At 41.9% G+C, this 18,455-nt stretch overlaps 1 protein-coding gene and 1 long non-coding RNA gene across 3 annotated transcripts; one reads left to right on the top strand and one right to left on the bottom strand.

The window, feature by feature from the left end:
• Positions 1 to 822: 822 nt before the first annotated feature.
• LOC134415104 (uncharacterized) lies at positions 823 to 18,084 on the bottom strand. 2 transcript variants are annotated; one of them, XR_010026937.1, is made up of 3 exons: positions 17,950 to 18,084; positions 16,921 to 17,016; positions 823 to 2,339 (listed from the first exon to the last, which is right to left on the bottom strand). It is a non-coding gene; the product is annotated as an uncharacterized LOC134415104 (long non-coding RNA). The 2 variants fall into 2 exon arrangements; XR_010026938.1 differs by lacking the exon at positions 823 to 2,339 and adding an exon at positions 13,317 to 13,392.
• Positions 7,345 to 8,469, top strand: GPR15 (G protein-coupled receptor 15). The gene has a single exon (XM_063150410.1). The coding sequence runs from the start codon at positions 7,369 to 7,371 to the stop codon at positions 8,467 to 8,469; it is 1,101 nt and encodes a 366-aa protein (XP_063006480.1). The 5' UTR covers positions 7,345 to 7,368.
• Positions 18,085 to 18,455: the final 371 nt, after the last annotated feature.

Genomic DNA, 18,455 nt, shown 5'->3' with positions numbered 1-18,455 from the left:
GAGGCGCTGGCCTCAGCAGCCCTTGGCAGTCCTTCCCCATGGCTCCTCGTCCTTCCCGATGGTTCCTCGTCCTTCCCGATGGCTCCTCGTCCTTCCCCGTGGCTCCTCGTGCTTCCCGATGGCTCCTCGTCCTTCCCCATGGCTCCTCGTGCTTCCCGATGGCTCCTCGTCCTTCCCCGTGGCTCCTCGCCCTTCCTGATAGCTCCTCGTCCTTCCCCATGGCTCCTCGCCCTTCCCCATGGCTCCTCGCCCGTCCTGTGGGGAAATTCTTGCTCGTGGCCAGCCTGAACCTCCCCGGCTCTGTGTCCTCCCCTCCTGTCGCTGTTTACCTGGGAGAAGAGGCTGATCCCCACCTGGCTGCACCCTCCTTTCTAGTTCTTTCTGTTTCTCTTGATTGCTTGTAAAAACTGGTGATATGACATCCTGGCTGAATGACTCGAGAAAACACCAAGTAAGGGGGGGAAAAATCGGGAAAAATTGCAAAAATTGGCAACACTGGCTCCATGCCCCAAGGTGGCCGTTTCCTTCCACCCCGATGCACAAAGCCGTGGAAATGACCAGAGATTCTTAGAAGTGGTTAACAACTTCCATGGCTGAGAGACCAGCCCACCCAGTCTTGGTTTTACAAATCTCCAAACAAGGAAATATTCAGAAAAAACCCCCAGAAACATTGAGGCTTTCACACCTCTGAGGAGTTCTGGGGAACTATCCCGTCCAACTCCTCCACCAAACAGCCAGGGAGCATTGTTGCAGCCAGGTTAGCAACTACAATGCAAAGGTGAAAGCAGTCACAGAAGAAACTTCTTGGGTTTGATGCAACATTAATTTTTAATTTAAAAAAAATCAGAAATTACATTTGATTTAAGAAATTTCTGTCTATATGCCCCACTTTCTGGAACATGAAGCTGTCTCACCACCACCTCATAACGTAGCTGTCTACAAAGGCATATTTTGGGTCTGTCTGGGATTAATCCTGGACTCTAAATACTTGATATATTTATCAGTGACTTGGAAGAAAGCAGAGTATTGCTGATAAACCTCACAGATGACACGAGGGAAGGGTAAATAATGACATGGAGAAGATACTGGGACAGGGTGACCTGATCGTGTTGCAGCTGGGGCAAGCAAATATGCATTTCAATAAGGTCATTGATGAGCTCATTAATTTAAAAGCAAAGACTGGAGTCTATACTTACCTGACCTGAGATTTTATCCTGGGAAATGAAAAATGAAAAGGAAAAATGTTGGTGAAGTACCAACTGCCAAGAAGTGGCCCTCCCACAAAAAACCCCAACTTTCCTGTAACCTCAGATGTACAAACTGAAAAATCACAAGGAGGAAAGATGTGGTATCACATCTAGAATTGCTGCTGACTCTGAAATAGCACATCTAGTTTTGATACGTTGACAAAATAGAGATAAACCTGAAAAGGGATATGAAAATCACTGAGCAATTAGAAAATCTCTCTCAATGAAATATATCACCAAGGTCGGCCAATTTTATTTACTGGAGTTTATTTAAGGAGCTAAGTTACTGAACTAAGGACTTGCAAGACTATAAAATATGTGTAGTAGCAATAGGGAAGAAAAAAACCAGGAACTTCTTTCTGTATACCTGGAAAAGCTATCACAGCTTGAAGCCAGAAAACATTAAAAGAAAAAAAATTCAACAAAACCCCTGTGTATTCTAAGCCATGGTAAAAGCAGAGTCTGAACCATTTACTGTAAAGTGCAGTGAATTATCTAACACTGGCACATCTTCAGTTTTTCTCCTAAAAGATCTAATTTCGTAAAAATGAAAATCAATTCTGAAAAACTTTGCAGCCACTGCTACTTGCATTATTAAATTAGGCTACAGTGACCTCTTCTTTTTCTTAATCTGCCCTGATCAATGTGAAATGTGCAGCTGCTCAAAAGCATCCAGACTGAAGAGATGCATTTTCATTTTATTTACTTATAATCAAATACTCTCTACATGGATGGGTTTTTTGCTGGAAAAATACCCTTCTATATCTAAGAGTAAGCCAGTAAAAACATTACAAGTGAATGCACGGGGTCATTCCTTGCAACAACTATCTTTTTTCTTTTTTCTCTTCCTTTCACACCTCCTCAATGTGCCTCAGCAGAACTGCTGGCTGATCTGTTTAGTTACAGAACAGCATCAGTTGGGAAAGTTTTAAAAGTAAAAGTTTGCTTAATTTACAAGCACAAAGGGAATAATACTGAGGGCTATAGCATAAATGCTGTTCTTGCTTTTTGCAAAAGTACCTGTGCTAGCAGACCTGGATCACAAGCGTTACTCACTTCTCAGGCACTGACAGAGAGGTTAACATCAGAGTGCTGCAAACAGAACAAACAAAACCAAAACCCCAATATGTTGCAAAAAATAATTAAATTGTTTAGTACAAAATGTCTGTAATTTTAGTTCTCACAATCTAAGGAAATAAGTAAACATTTGTAGGAGGTGGCACTGTCTGTATTAAATGAAGCTGACATAGGATGAAAAAAGAACAAAACCCTCTTCATATATCATATTCACACCAGGGGTTATTGATTCAGATCTGAAAAGGCATTCAAAAGTCTCTGCCTGTTTTTTCCAAAACTATGAGTCAACTTACAAGATGCCACCTCCCACAAGAAATATTCTTTTGGCAATAATAAAAATAGTTTTAGGTACCGTCTATGAGCATTTTACACAGCCTGAGTGAGCAGAAAATCCTCTGATTCCCCTCAGACCTCTCTATGCAGTTTGCCTGGTTTTATTTCTGCCTTCTTTATTTTTCTTTTTGTGGCACAGGACACAGTAGTATAATTTTCACAGACAAAAAGCCTTCTAGATGTACTTCTCCCAAATACCATGAATAGCACTGGGGCATTATAATGATACTCATCCTCTATGTCAGTGGTCTCCACATCTTTTTGTCATGTACCTTATCAGTAAAATCTTTTTGAGCAGGCACTCCTAATAATGTAAATATTTTTTTAAGTATACACATGTACTACCACACCAATATATAATGTACATTATAAAACAATAAAAAATAAATTAAAAAAGGATGAGATAAATGGCAAGAAACAATAATTAATATTTAAAAAATAAGTGTACAAAAATATTTTATTCCTGCACTGCATTTTCTAGACCGCTGCTCTCAGCACAAAACTATTTCAGTCTATCCTGATGCATTGCCCTCGGTGGCCACAATTTTACCTAAATAGGTTCCACCCTTTCCTATTTGTTGAGGGATGAAACTTCCATTGGTTAGCCTTCATGTGGTTGCCTCTGAGCATGCCTTTAACTAGTCATAGCATAATAGGACAGTTTCAGCCAATTTAGTGTAGGCTTTTTGATTTTTTCTTTTTTTAATTAAGTCTGTTTCTTACATGGTTTTTAAGTAAAATCATTCAGAAACGACTACACTTTATTGTACAGCCAAATGAACCTCTGTCCTTCTCAGCATTTATCACTATTAATAATTTACAGATATGCAGCTTATTTTATCTAGATGACTGTGCTTATATAAAAGTCCATGTACAAGCTGGAATAAAATGACATTTAAATTATCAGTAAAACAGAGGGTGTAAAACAACAACAGCAACAAAAGAACAAAAAATAAACAACCAAATAAACCAAATCCACACCTTGCTACCTGAAATGCTTCAGCTGCAGAAATTTCTAAGGGGGGGTGGTGTATGTAAAAAAGAAAATCAGCAACACTGCCTACTTCCTGTGAAGATATTTTCCCCACAAATTATATGACTTCTTACCACAATACACGTATCACAGGCAGTGCAGAACCATGAACAAAGACACGAAAGCTTTTCCCTTGCTGCTGTTGGAAATACCTCCGCATTCATATGAGGAAGATTTGAGGAATGATGCAAACTCTGACCTGGCAAATCTCACAGGTGCATTTGAGAGAGGCAGAACTGTCAGAGAAACACACAGCCAAAGGCAGATCTGGCCAAATGCAGGGCCACCATCAATACCTGCTCTGAATGTCTGGTTACAAAAGTTAAGTTGGTTCTCAGGTTCAAAAGTACTCAGAACCCAGAAGCTTCTTTTTTTTTTTTTTTTTTTTTTTTTTTTTTTCCAGATCTGCATCAAGGGCTGGACAAGATGGGTATCTCCGAGAAGTTTCGGGGGGGGAGAGTGTTTACATGTATCTGGTGAATCCTGGGAGGAGGAAAATGCTGTGGGAATACTGGAGTAGGATGAGGAGAGGATGGAGTCTGTCCTCCTGAACTTTCTGGAATATCTATACAGGGGTGTTAGGAGAGGAATTTCCATGTACTCAGTATTTTTGATAGCTTGGCTCTGTCTCAGGAAAAAGAGATGTGGGAAGAGTAAGACCCTACATGATGCCCTAAGTGAATCCCTATCACATAAAAACACCCCAGACTACGGACAAATATGCCTGCTGCTGTTCCACTCAGATAATTACACATCACTTTATTATTCATAAGAATGCTTTAGATTATCTTCACAACTCTTCTGCCCAGATAAGGAAGTGTCACATGTGGAATATGGCAACATGCAGTGACATCCCTACGTCTGCTTAGAGCATTCAAGAAATACACAGCAAATTCAGTACAGAAGAGTTGGTCCCTGTTGGAAAAGGCTTACTATTTAATTTTTTATTTTAGTGAGTAAGGCTATTAATCTAAAGGGAGACAACAAAGTAAGAAACAAACACAGGAATACACATATATAAAAGTATCTTTATGATGCCTTTAAGCTTTTTTAAGTTATTAATTTTTTTGTTTGCGATGAGATAGAGAGGGAAGGAGTGAATTTCAAGGAGTATAAAGTAGTGTGCAATGGAGGGAAGAGAAGTTTGTGTCTGACTTCTAAAGCATGTAAGCTGTTATATTCTAACTGCAGAGTAAAACAAGACGGAGATCCACCTTTGCAAGAGAGGCAGAACAAGTATAGAATTGACTGTAGGGTTCAGCTGGTCTCCTGCCCTAGTACTAATAGAAAGAGAATGCCTCTATTTCCCAGTGCTTCTTGGAAAAAAAAAAAAACAAAAACCAAAACAAACCAAAACTAAAACACATTCCTTGGAGCAGCAATAAGCAAAGATCACACAAAATTCACCGCTGCACTGAATTCATCAACCATTGTTTTTTGTAAAGTGTAAGCTACTTGGGCACTTTTACACAAGTCTTGGCTGAAAACTCTTTGTACTTTTCAGATGGTGAGAGGATGATTTTTAGCCTGTGTTTTCTTGCAGGTTTACACTTGATGTCACTTGCATGCAAATTGCAATGTCCTCAATGCAACCTGATTTTTAGAATTTTAGGAGTTTGGTTCTGTGCTTCCTTCTCCCAGCTTTGCCAGGGAAGAAATAAGCTGGCACACAAATCCATTCTGTAACTGACCACTGACAAGTCTCTCATAAAGAAAAAGACTTGCAGCAACAGTACCTACTCACTGTAATCACCACAGAAGAGACTTTTACATTTCACTAAAAATAAGAATTGTATTTCAGGCAATCAGGTGCAGGAGGTTACTTCTAGAATAACAACAAGGCCTTTTACAAATCTATGGAGTTTTTTTTACTCTGAACAGAGTCACTGCCTCTTGCTTAGAAGAGAATATAATCATTTTTAGGGTGAATGCTTACAACCCACTTTGACCTAGCAGGAAGATGATTTTTAGCCTGTTATTCATTAAGTGTTCACATTTACTTCTGTGGCATACAAATAGTCTTAGCTGGGGTGTTTTTATACACCTTGAGCCTTTTTCAGAGTTTGTGATGGCTGAATTACACTCACTAACTTAATGCTTACACATTCCATGAAATTAGTCAGCTGGAGTCCACTAGTGCTCTACAGTTAGGAAGGCAGTTGTGTATCGGTGAGTACTTATTAGATATCAACATATCACATGAGCCAGTGCGCACCTAAATTCTCTTCCATCCAGCAGCCAGTCGTTTTACAGCAGCTTCTGCTTTTCCAGGTGCCTGGAAGTCTACCAGGAACCTGCTGCACAGGGAGGTATAACCTGAGCACTGGGAGAGTGAATCTGAGTGCATCCAGAGCGCTCTGGAGGGACTAGCTCGCTGTGCACGCAATTTGGAATTGTTTTTTGCATGTGGAGACACAAACTGATGCAATCTGTCTGCCCAGGGATGGAGCACACAGCAGGAGGCGATTTCTTCAAAGCCTTGAGAACCCTGGAGGCCTGCCTGGTCTGTGAATGTACTGGTGGAAGGGAGAGGAAGGAGAAAATTAGTTTATTTTCAGAAGAGAGGAGGGATGATGAAGACCAATAGTGCAGATTTCAAATTAGTATGCACTGACAAAGGTGTAATGAATTCAGTAGTTTTAAAAATGAGAATTTCTGTTTGATTTATGAGACGCTGAAAGGGCTGTCTGTAAGGTAAGCCACAGCTGGAGCAATACTGATACTGCACATGAAAGATGAAGGAAATCAGAGCTCGGTAAGACAAGTGAGTGCTGTTTATGAGAACAGCTCAGGAGTCACGCAGGCTGTGCAGCCAGAAGGAGAAGGAACAAACCACTGCTCTAGAGTCCGGGACTGTGGCTGATGAGAAAGCCTGTGTGGGGGATGGGAGCATCAAGTTTCAATATGCAATATATATAGAAGAATATACAACAATTTGGAACATTATTTTCAAAGTTTTTAATACATTCCTTAAGTTGGGTGTGGAAAGTCCAGGCATAGGGGAATTGGCAGGGCTGCAGGGCAGGAGGGGGGCACTGGCAGGGCAGCCAAGAACCTGGGACTGATAAAGAACAACCAGCTACAGGGCAGAATGGATATAGGAGTTTTAAATGTTTTTCCCTATATATATTCATATGAGTGAATTGCTTTCAAACAGAAAGCAACAATCATAAAGAGTCAAATAAAGTAAAAACCTCCAAGCCTCAGGAAAGTCAGACTTGCCCTGACAAGCAATTTATACAAAATGTTTTGAATATAGATAAAGGTTGGGGCACCTGAATTCACTGTTCTTGGGTTTCTTATAAGCTAGTACAATCTCAAATTTCTTCAAACTACCAATATACTTTCCTAAAAACCAAAAAGTTCAGAATCTCAAAAAATACCTTTCCTCCACCTGAAAGAAAAGCAAAACCTGAAGCTGAAAAACACAAAAGGAAGACAGAATCAGTAAAGCTATACCTGATTTTAAAAAAAGCCACAATGCATTTATTCTGAAGGCAGGGTTTTGACTCATCAGATACTCTCATTCGTCGGTTAAAAGCATACAAATTATCTCCCCACAAAAACCGCTTTTCTCCTCCTCCCGGCTCTCCCCCTCCTACCTGCTCACTGATATAATATTTTTAAAGATCTGGAAGGGATCAGTAGGGGAGGCTCAGAGCCTCCTTCAGAGAGAGGATGAGGACAGCTGGGCCAGAAATGGAACTCACCTCGCTGTCATCCATGCCTACTGTCACCTTCAACTATGACTACTACTACGATGACCAGTGCCAGTACCAGCACCTCCAACACTTGTCTACTTTCCTGCCTGTCCTTTATAGTGCCGTGTTCCTGGTTGGCATTGTTGGCAACTCAATCCTGATAGCATCCTTGATCTTCAAGCGGCGGGTCCGGAGGCTGATTGACATCTTTATCATCAACCTCGCTACATCTGACTTCATCTTCCTCATCACACTGCCTTTGTGGGTGGACATGGAGGTGTCGGGTGAGAGCTGGAGGGTAGGATCTTTCCTCTGCAAAGCTAGTTCCTATGTCATCTCAGTCAACATGTACTGCAGCATCCTGCTTCTCACCTGCATGAGTGCTGACCGGTACCTGGCTATCATGCACCCCTCTGTCGCACGACGGATCAGGACAAGATCCTATTTCGGAGCACTCTGCATCTCTGTCTGGGTATTATCCTGCTGCTTAGGGGTGCCAACCCTTTTGTCCAGAGAACTGAAGACGCAGTATGGAAAGACTTACTGTACAGACAAAGACGTGACAGAAGTCAAACAGATCATGTCACTGACGCTTTTAATCCTGGCCTTCTTCTTCCCACTGTTTAGTATCTTAACCTTTTACTGCTCCATCACCAAGAGACTCTGTGTGCACTATCAGAAGGCTGGGAAACGTGATAAGAAACTGAGAAAATCCATCAAGATTGTCTTCATTGTAGTGGCAGCTTTTGTTGTCTCCTGGGTCCCTTACAACCTTTTCAAGCTTATGGCCATCCTTTTGCGACTCCTAAACCAGCCCGACTGTTTTTCTGGCACGGTTGCCCACCTGGGCATGAAGGTGAGCAGCCCTTTTGCTTTTGCCAATAGCTGTGCCAACCCTTTCATTTATTTTTTCTTTGACAACTACATCCACAGAGCCATGCTCCAGTGCCTGCGCCCATGGGTGAAAATGAGCAGCAACAGCTCTGATACCCTGGACAGCCACCTGAGCCATTCCCTATCCAATTTTGTGGCAGGGGAGTACGCCGCCAGGAAGAGGAAGCGCTCTGTGTCCCTCTGACTGCGGGCTGGGACTGCAGAGGAAGGGACTTCTTCCCCCAAAGATAGCAGGAAAAGAAAAGGAGAAACAAGCAACAGAGACAGGTGCAAGTGTAATGCAACCAGTGCTTCAGGTGGGAGGGATGTTGCTTCCTTTTAAATGCAGGTAGATGGAAACCTTAACTACAGAATTACTTCACAAGGATTGCTGTGACAATGCATGGTGTGAATGTGAAACCTTCATACCAAGGAATAGGTGCAAATGCTTATGCTGGAACCCCAGTACAAGTGCTACAAACTACAGAAAAGAACCATATGATTCAGTCAGGGCCTCTCCAAGACAAGCTTTGAACTTATGCATATACAGGTTTTTATTCCGTGCAACAAAAGCAACCCCGGTGTTTCTTTCTTGTTCCTAGTTTGCCCACAAGTAGTGCGCGATGTCCTCAAACCAACATGATCAATTTTGGGTTTTTGGAGGTTTTTTGAACTTAAAAATCAAATATTTTAATGAATTTGTGTTTTACCAGTTCTCGTAACTCGAGTTTTGTGCATTTTAATTCTCAGCTTCTTATTACAGCATTAAATCTTTAGTTTTAATAGTAATAATGAAAGTGCTTAACCCCTCGGATTTCAGAAAAAAACAGAACTTGAAGGCAGAGAGACCAGGAGACAAGCAAAACCTTACACTTAACCTTTCTCTTAAAGAAAACAAGACCAACAAAAGCACACTTGTGCTTTTTAAGACTTTTTTGAGGACCCAACACAATTTCTGATTTCTTGGGTTCGAACTAAAGAGTCACTGCCTTCTATTAAGGAGTGAGTTCTAGAGTGAAAGGTTACACACATGCAAACCTGCCTAAAGGCTTCAAAGGGAAGACAGCTATGTCAGCTAACACAGCTCATGAAAAAACTGTCTGGACAGTAAAGGAAAAAAACCCTGGAGACTGGACAACGGAAGTGCCATCCCTCTGATGTAACTGCAGCACGTGTACATTCACTATGGCTTCTCACACCTTTGTATTTTCTAAATGACTGTAAATGGGAATGACTCTTCTGAGTGTTACAAATAAATCCTGGTATTTGCATTTTGCATTGAACCTTGTTGAACAGTTGAGCTGTTTAATGTCTGCAGAGAAACAAGAGCAGACCTCGCGCAAGGGCAGCGCAAACCTGGAAACCTGCACATCTGCACATCCTGCCCAGCTCCCCAGCCAGTTCCACACTGGAGCGCTGGCTAGCAGAGCAGGTGGAGAGCTGGCTCTGCAGCCTCGGGGGAGGCAGAAGTGTCTTTCAGCAATTGCTGGTGGCGGAGTGCTCTCTGGCACACAGTGAGATACTAAAACAAGGGTATCATTGAGACACACAAGCTTTTTGCTCTCCCCTCCCTTCACTGCATGTGTTTGTTTCCTCCCTCACTACCTCTTCTAAAAGATTTTGGTTTTTTTCCTCCACATGACAGACTTTCCCTCCCACCCCCTCCTAACTGCCAAACTCCTTTTTCAGGCTTACAGCTGCATGAAGGGCATCAACTCTTCCTAGACCTGCCACTGTTTGAGAATGAGGCCAGTGTCACTTCCAATTTTAAAGTTATAAGGTTTCAAATGTATTTGCAGTGACCTTCAGAAACTGCAAATAAAGTGTACAACAAGAGACTCTTTTTTTTTTAGAAAAGTAAGCCTAAGATTTGCTTTTCAACTAAGATACAATTTTTATTATAGAAAAAACCAGTAAGTCAGACTTGTTCATTATTTCCTCAATCCTCGCTGAAAGCACTACAATACTTTGGAATATGTCCAATCCACAAGACTTTAAATAATTCTAGTTAGAGCTGCTGGTTTCTTTCTTTCTTTCTTTTTTTTTTTTTTTTTTTTTTGATACTTCAAAACACCAGATCAAATTGGAAAAATTTCTGAGGAGCTCCACCAAGATCTCATACCTAAAGATTTACTTTCTGGAAAATAACAAATATACTTGATAAATATTGTCAGGCTTGAGGAGAATCATGTATAAATGCCACAGCAAATGCTCCACATGAGCAAAGAATTAAAATATATAAGAGGCAACTTGCCAGTTTCTTTCAGTCTTTCACCCAAGTAAGTGTAATTTATTTTCTTGTGAACCGCAGGTCATTTGGCACTTTCATGACATGGTAAATATTATTTTCAATTTTTTTTTTTTAAAGAAAAGAAAGCCTATACTTGAACAGCTTTACCTCAGGAACTTTTACTATTCCATATTAACACTTATTATTTGTTTGTTGGCATTTACATATCTTAGAATGATACCAAAATTATTGTGATTGAAAGTGTTTAATGTGGTAGACTTGAATAATGTAACAGGATGCCTATTTTATCAATGTTAAAAGAATGGAATAACAGTAAATTGGTTTGCTATGTAAAATGGAAATAGTGTAATTCTGATATGACACTTGCAAAAGACATTGGCAAGCAATTTAGATTGGGCTTTTTTTCCCCCACAACATTTATTATTTTAAAATAAATTCAGTATGACTGCAGCTAATAAATATGGTTTGGCTTTTTGTAATCTAACTTCTGCTTCCATTGTCATGAAGAAGTAGCAAAGCATTACTAGAAAATCTGTCAGTGAGTCGGGATGAAAACATTCATCTGCCCATCCCACAACCCTTTTCATTATTTCAGAGATACTTTTATATTGCCTTAGAATTAAATCAAGACCTTTTGAGGTTTTTAATGAAAACAACTACACCACCAGTACCACCTCCAGTCTAGAGGTTGGTGCACTTTCTTGAGGTGTGCACAATTGAAGCTGAAGCGCCTTTTCTTCTTGATATAAATCAGGAGCCTGTTAGATACATCTCTTGATCTCCATTTTGGCTTGAATGAATCAGGAATTCTCAGAAATAAAGTATTTCATCTCAACACAAAGAAAAATTATACCCAGACCTGATGCTTGCTTAAATAAGCAAAGAATTTTGGCAACCTTATTTGAGCAGCAGATGTGCTAACACCCACAACTGCTCCACAGCTAAATGGAACTTCGAGTTGCAGAGTACTGAGGAGAAAGTCACACAGAGAATAGCCTCAGACCCAGAATAAGCAGGGCAAACTTGCAGCCCACAAAACAAGAAAAGTGGTGTAGGCACTGTGTGGACTGACCCTCCACAAATAGTGCAGTGAAGATTGGTTCTTGGAAGCCAAGAGGAAAACTTCCACTGACTTAGATGCATCCAGATTTCATCTGCAGCTTCTTGTCCTGGCTCCTTTAGACTGGTGGGAGGAAAAGCCCTCACAGCCTGTCTGTGCCTCAGGTTTCTAACAGGGTGGACTACAAAAAGAATATTTCCTGACTTTGTAATGATGTTGCAATGATATATTTGTCATCTGCTACACACGGACAGTAAGGTCGTTGACAAAGGAAGGTTGAGGCTTTCTCCTCAGGTGCTTGCAGGTTATATTGTACAAAGAGATGTCAGCTCATGGGTGGGGACACTTACACATACTTCTAACAGATAGACTGTTACTATTACTACTGGAATACTAATTTGTTATCCCTGCAGGATCACTTCTATTCTTGAGGTCAGCAGGAACTTGTGAGTAGATTTGCAAACTGATTTGAGCACAAATCATTGCGTGTCCCAAAACGTCTAACTGAAACACATGGACTCAATGCTCTTAAAGGTCCTTCCCAATCAAAATGATTCGATGATTCTTCTCTGGATTAAAAGGCTTCACCGAGTTAAGCAGCAAGTGAAGAACAGAAAGCAGACACCCACAATCCTGCAATGGAAAATCCATCACCTCAGGCTATTTACCAAATATGCCAGCATTCTGCATATTGTCAGAGAAAGGGATAAGCTCATGAACAGGAACAAAGAAAGAGCTACCTAAATCCACAACGGATGGAAACTGGCAGTGAGTTAAATGGTCTCAGCAGTAATTACAATTGCTACCAAATGTCACACACAGAGGTGGCTGGGAGCCCCTAGAAAACCAGAAAGGGCCCATGGCATTTCATCTAACATTTAATACTGTACCACAAAGCCTGCAATTAGTGAACTCTAGCTCTCAATAACAAGCCAAGCAGCTGCTCGGTTTGCAGGTGCAGGTGCTCAGTACACTGCTGCAGTCTTGCTGCAAGGGACAGGAGGGTTTGGAATAGCCCAGTCTCACTAAATGACAGAGGGGTTTTGGCCCCATGCATCTGGGCAGCTAAGACTTGAGCTCATAATGAACTAAAAGAATGCAAAATATGGGAGATGAGAAAGCAAGTGGATTAAAAACCAACAGCCTTCAAGAAGAAAGGCATTCTTCCACCTCTGGGTTGGTAAAAAATTGCTGCCCAAATCGAGGCTGTTTGTGTTCATATTTTTTTTTTACATATGAGTTAAAGTGTAGGGATTTTTTTCCCAATTCACCTCATTTATCTTTCTGTAACAGATTGCAGCAGCTTTGGAAACTGAGGCCACTTTGGTTTTGAGAGCCAACATGATCAATATCAATCATCTAAATAATGCATTGTGACCAAAATACATATTTTCAAACTTCAAAACAGTTTCATTATTAGTAAGAGACCACATTCTTAGTCAGAATCTCCCCCTAAATCTAATCAGTAAATATACATCCTCTGCTGTTTACTTCTCACATTTTCTAGAGTACATGAGATTTTACAAGAGGCAATTCAGCACCAGACCCTCAAAAAAGAAAATGCAAATGTTTCTCTTGAAATTTGGACTAAATTTAGCTGCTCTGGGGACTAGAGGAGGTCACAGGGAAGGTAAGGTGAGAATCCTATGTCAAAGAAAATGCTTCCCACAATATAAATTCAGAGGCTTTCATTTGTATTAGCATTGATATTGAGAAAAGGTGACTACTCACTTTCTAAAAAGCAGATTCTTCAAAAGCGAAGTGGATTCAATAATATCAGGAAATAACTGGATGCATCCAAAAGTTAATAGTCAATTCTGAAAAAAAAAGCCAAACAAGCAACCCTCTGTCTTTTACTGTGCAATGGAGTTCCCAGAATCTGATGCCCTCTTTCTTTCTCCATTGATAAAACTAGTTAATATGAATATAAAAGAACAGCTGTTTCTCAAAGAATGCCCTTTCTTTAACCCTCAGTTTGAGGCAAAGAAAACCAGACTGTGAAACTGTGTGGCATCTGCTCAGAGAATGAAACCTGATCAGTGGTTTTAAAATCCATCAAAATTTTCAGTCTAGCTTTAAAACTGCTACACAAAATGTCCAAAAAGTCAGACTTGAAACGCAAAGAGCAGCTTTTGCACTGAGAAACACCATGTATAATTAAATACAGCACAAATGTTTGCCATATATGGTACCATGCACCTGACTTGACCACTCATGTGACTTCCCTCTGTGCGCTGCCTGAACAAGTGCTTGACCACAACCACCATTTCCCCTGTCACCCACTCCTCAGAAGTTTCTGGCAGCCACAGAAACTTCTACCTATGTCTCACACAGAGAAAACATGCAAGCCATTATAAAAAAAAAAGAAGATTAAAAAAAAGAGAGAATACAGGCAGGTGTGTATTTGCTTTTGCCTGTGTTTGAACCCGTGGGAGTTACCCACCATGGGTGCCATCGTGCCACCTAAAAGGTGGTGCAAGTAAGAGTAAAAGCTTGGCAGCTTTCAAGAGACACATATACATACATAAACTGCTGCTCTCCTCGTAACCAGCCAGGACACTATGGATGGAGAGGTGCTGAGAAGCAAAGAGGGCAACAAATGCACTGAGAAGTGCAGTGGTGTGCCCAAAACCTCAGCTCTAGATAGGGTGTCAGAGGTTATGAACTCTGATCAGAGAACATGGTACTTCTGACCACTTAGGAACACAACCAAGTAATTTAAAAACTTTTTCAGATGCCTCACCAGAAGAGAGAAGAAGGCTTTGGAAAAATCTAGAGCTAGAGAAGAGAAGAGAATAAACCTTGAGTAACCCTTATAATCCCCTAGCTTCCAGGAGTCGTGTTTTGGCAACCACATTGATGGTGCCCTGACACACACTTTTGCACAGCCACTCAAGAGGCTGTGACCTTCCTGAAGCTATTAAAAATGTCTGAAACCCCTGCTGATTCAACCTTAATTTCAACCGTACCTTCTCCTTAGAGGTAACTCTCCTACTCTTCTAATTTTTAAGTACTTGTGCAAATAGACTGGTGATGCTTATAAGTCCTTATTTCCACTGTTGTCCAAATAAGTAATTACTGGCAGTATGGAAACTGCTGGTTTTGTTGAAAATTAACTGGAATTTTATATGACTAACTTCAAGAAAGCTGGGGTTTGGCTGGCTGAGAAGACTAAAAGCCTAACTCACAAACTACCTACCCAGTAGTGAACCCAACTGGATTGATTTGTCTCCTAGAATTCATGCTAATGATTCATCTCCAAAAGCTCTGAAGACCCATGAAATTCGTAGTTCTGTGGCCTCACATAGAGAGAGGAGCCACCCAAATAGTGCTCCCAGCTGTGCTGCTGGACTGGGTTTCCTGATGCTGCAGGCTGCACCTTCCTTAAAGTGCCTTCAAGCAACTTGGATGAAGCACAGGACAAGGTCACAGTGATTTGGGCATCTGTGTTCTCTGCTTTAGGCACCTCTGCTCCCTGCTCTTCTCCCGTGGCTGTAAGGACAGGATAAAGTGTGGGATAACAACACAGCAGCTGAAGTGTCTGCTGAGAGCTGCAGGGTAACTACTGGGCTTTGACATAGAGTGTCTCATGTTCACGGAGAGCACAAATAGCGATGTGCATCTTCCTTTTTATCTGAAAAATGCAAGCCTGTGTTCTGACTCGTGCTCTAACGAGTGCCATTACCAGCACAGCTGAAGAAGACTGCAGGCAATCATCTGGTTCACTAAGAGCACACATTTAACAGATTATTTTTCACACATATCTGTCAAAACCCATAAGGGTAGGTAGCTGTCCTTTATCCTCAGAACTCACCAAATTCACTGAAAATCATGAGATGCATTGCCAAATCTATTCAGAGGTTCCTGTTACATGGTTTTTAGCCTGTAGGTTTACCCTTTAACCACACACTTTCCTTACACACACTGGAAGGGAAACAAACATTCCTTTAAAAGGAAAGCTGAAGAGTTTTGAGGGTAAAACCACCTATTAGTCAGTCCACTCAGGGAACAGCCATGCTGCCACATACCAATTTAGGTGCTTCAAAACCAGGTTTTTTATTTACTCAGTTATTTAAGTCAGGTCTGAGATTTGCTTCATCAGGGGAGTCAGTCATAAACCCTGGTACTCTGTAGGGGGAAATGCATGTCAAAAACTGAAGTACTTTCTGCATTCGTGCTCCATATTTTGATGTTATGTTATGACAAGAGTCTGCAATGTCTGCATTACCTGCCAGCCCTGTCTGGTGGATAGCTGCCAATGAGCTGCCCAAAAAACTTCTAACAGTGCCTACTGTTCTTTTGTTTTGTCTTTTGATACAAGAATTTTTCTCTAGGTTTACAGATGACAATTGCCTGCACCATATTTCTAACACTGCACATGAGCTGGCAAAAATTATTGACCTATGGGGAGTCAATTCAACAGAGAAATATTTCTTTTCCTCACTCCTTCCTCCCCACAGTGAACCCTCCTAAATAATATATTATGGAGCAAAAGGCGCTTACAATTGAAGTGGAAAATTTTTAAACCTAACTGCTATTAAGAAGTCCAAAGAAGAAGAATGGAGTTTGTATGAACAAAGAATATTTTAGAAACACAGTTAATCAGATTAATGACTGTTTTGGATGAAGCATTGCTTCTCAATAAATAGTTAAATATTACGTGTCATGTATACATATGTTAATTTTATATAATAGATTTTAGTTTTCTGGGGTATCAAAGTACTATTTGGAAAAATAGGTAATTCCAAATAAAATTATCATTTTCTCCCTCTAGCAAAATCTACCAGTTATTTTTACAAAATAGGATTTCTATCAAGTCAACCTTATTATTAGAATAATAAAAGCTCATTTGAAATCTAAAAACCACAAGCCTTCTCCTGACCAGAAAAGGCTTAATTAGTTACTTAGATTGCTAAAATAATTGTATGTAGCTCCAACTATTTTTGTCACCAAAAAAGAAGAAATAGGAAACTTCCCATTTTCATGCTGAGCAAAGCTGCTCAGAAATATGGGCAACCTGAAAGGCTGAATTAGCCAACAGCCTCAGTGGCAGTTTAACTGACAAAAGGCAGAATTAAACTAAGGACAAAGCAGCCAGTGGCCATTAAAAAGGTTTGATTTATGTGGGTTTCCTTCCTTAAAAAAAAAAAAAAAAAAAAGAAAGAAAACAAACAAATCCAAAACCAACAAAACAACACAACTTTGGATTTAATTGACCACAGCTGAGAACAGATTACTCCTGCAGGTGACACAGCCACGTTGGCTGTTTTACAGTCCTGTGCCCTCCAAGTACCAAAGCCCATCTGAGCACAGCATTGGGAAGCCGCTGCTGAAGGGAAGGTTACCTGGGAGGATCTGTGCTCCACTCCAAAGAGAGCAATCCTTCACTGGCAGGACTTTTAACATCAGGCACCCCTGAGAAATGCAAGAGACAAGGAAGCCTTTGGAAAGAAGAGAAAATGTTACAATCAGGAAAAAATAACTGTCTTGAAGTATTTTTTCTAAGCAGGGAACTTAATCTACTTGTTTTCAAACACTGGGTCACTCACACATTTTCCCTCACATCTGAAGTTTTTTTCTCTCAAGCGAACTGAGAATAAAATAGCCGCAAAACCAACATCTGAATCCATTTAACAAGGATGCTACTGTAAACCTGAAGATAGGCAGCTGTGAGTATAAAGGTGAATATAAATGATCTGCACTCTTCACTGACATGTACAGCAGCTGTACTTGTAAATATTTATTCTGTTAAGATCTTTAGGAATCAGTGCATGTCAGGGTCGATAGCAAATGTTCTTTAAACCATTTCCAGATACACTCCTGTGTGGCAGTGGGCAGGTTAATGCTTCTCCCACGAAGCACGGGGTGTACGCGATGCTGTGGTGCAGATCTGAACACCACCGTGTCACGGCACTGGGAAACTTTAATAAAGCAGTTTTAACACAGCTGCTGTCAAAACAGTTAGCTTGTACTTATACTGCAATTTTCTAGGTTTTTTAATAGCAGACTCAAAAACACTTTAAGAAACATTTCACAAATAAACACTTTGACAAGTGGCCTAATCGCATATCGCCCCAAATCTGCAACACGGGATCATCTAGCCCGGCACACCCTTTCTCCCCCACAAAAAAACTGCGTCTGCAAAGCGCAGCGCGGTCACTACACACCCAGATGAAAGGAGCCCCCACCTCTCGGGTGAGCACGCAGGTAAGCGAGCAAACACATGAGAAAAACTTTCTGTGCATTACGGAAACAACATCCAAACCCTCCCCACCCAACGCCGGCCCAGCTGCAGCCCGTCAGCCCCAGCCCGGCCCATGCCGAAACACACTTCCCATTCCACGGGCTCAGGCGGCCAGCAGGGGGGAATTTACCTGTCCAGCCTCACCAAAGAGTGGAATTACGGCTGTAAAACTGCTCCTCCCTTCCTCCAGCCACTCCTGCCCGCCTCCCGCCTCCCCGAGCATCCCCGGCCGGGCTGGGCGCTCCATGTTCTCCCGGGCAGCTCCCGCCCCCCGAGCGTGCCGTGCGGGGCCGCGGGCGCATCGCGTGCGAAGCGCCGGTGCCGCTCTGAGTCAGCGCCCGCGCTGCGGCCGGCGGGGAGCGACAGCGGCGGCGCTGAGCGGTCCCGGCCGGCACGCAAGGCTCCGCTGCCCGCCGAGCCCGCCGCACCCTGTGCCCCCGCCGCAGCCCTGTGCCCCCATCGCAGCCCTGTGCCCCCGCCGCATCCCTGTGCCCCCGCCGCAGCCCTGTGCCCCCGCCGCAGCCCTGTGCCCCCCGCCGCATCCCTGTGCCCCCGCCGCAGCCCTGTGCCCCTCTGATCTTACTGACTTCACGCACCCATGCACACACGGCTCCCCGTTTGTGATTTTGGCGTTCA

Source organism: Melospiza melodia, chromosome 2 (assembly GCF_035770615.1).
Source record: "Melospiza melodia melodia isolate bMelMel2 chromosome 2, bMelMel2.pri, whole genome shotgun sequence".
In the NCBI taxonomy this organism is placed as follows: Eukaryota; Metazoa; Chordata; class Aves; order Passeriformes; family Passerellidae; genus Melospiza; species Melospiza melodia.
Note: the sequence above shows the minus strand (reverse complement) of the source record. Positions and strands in the feature narration are given on the sequence as shown.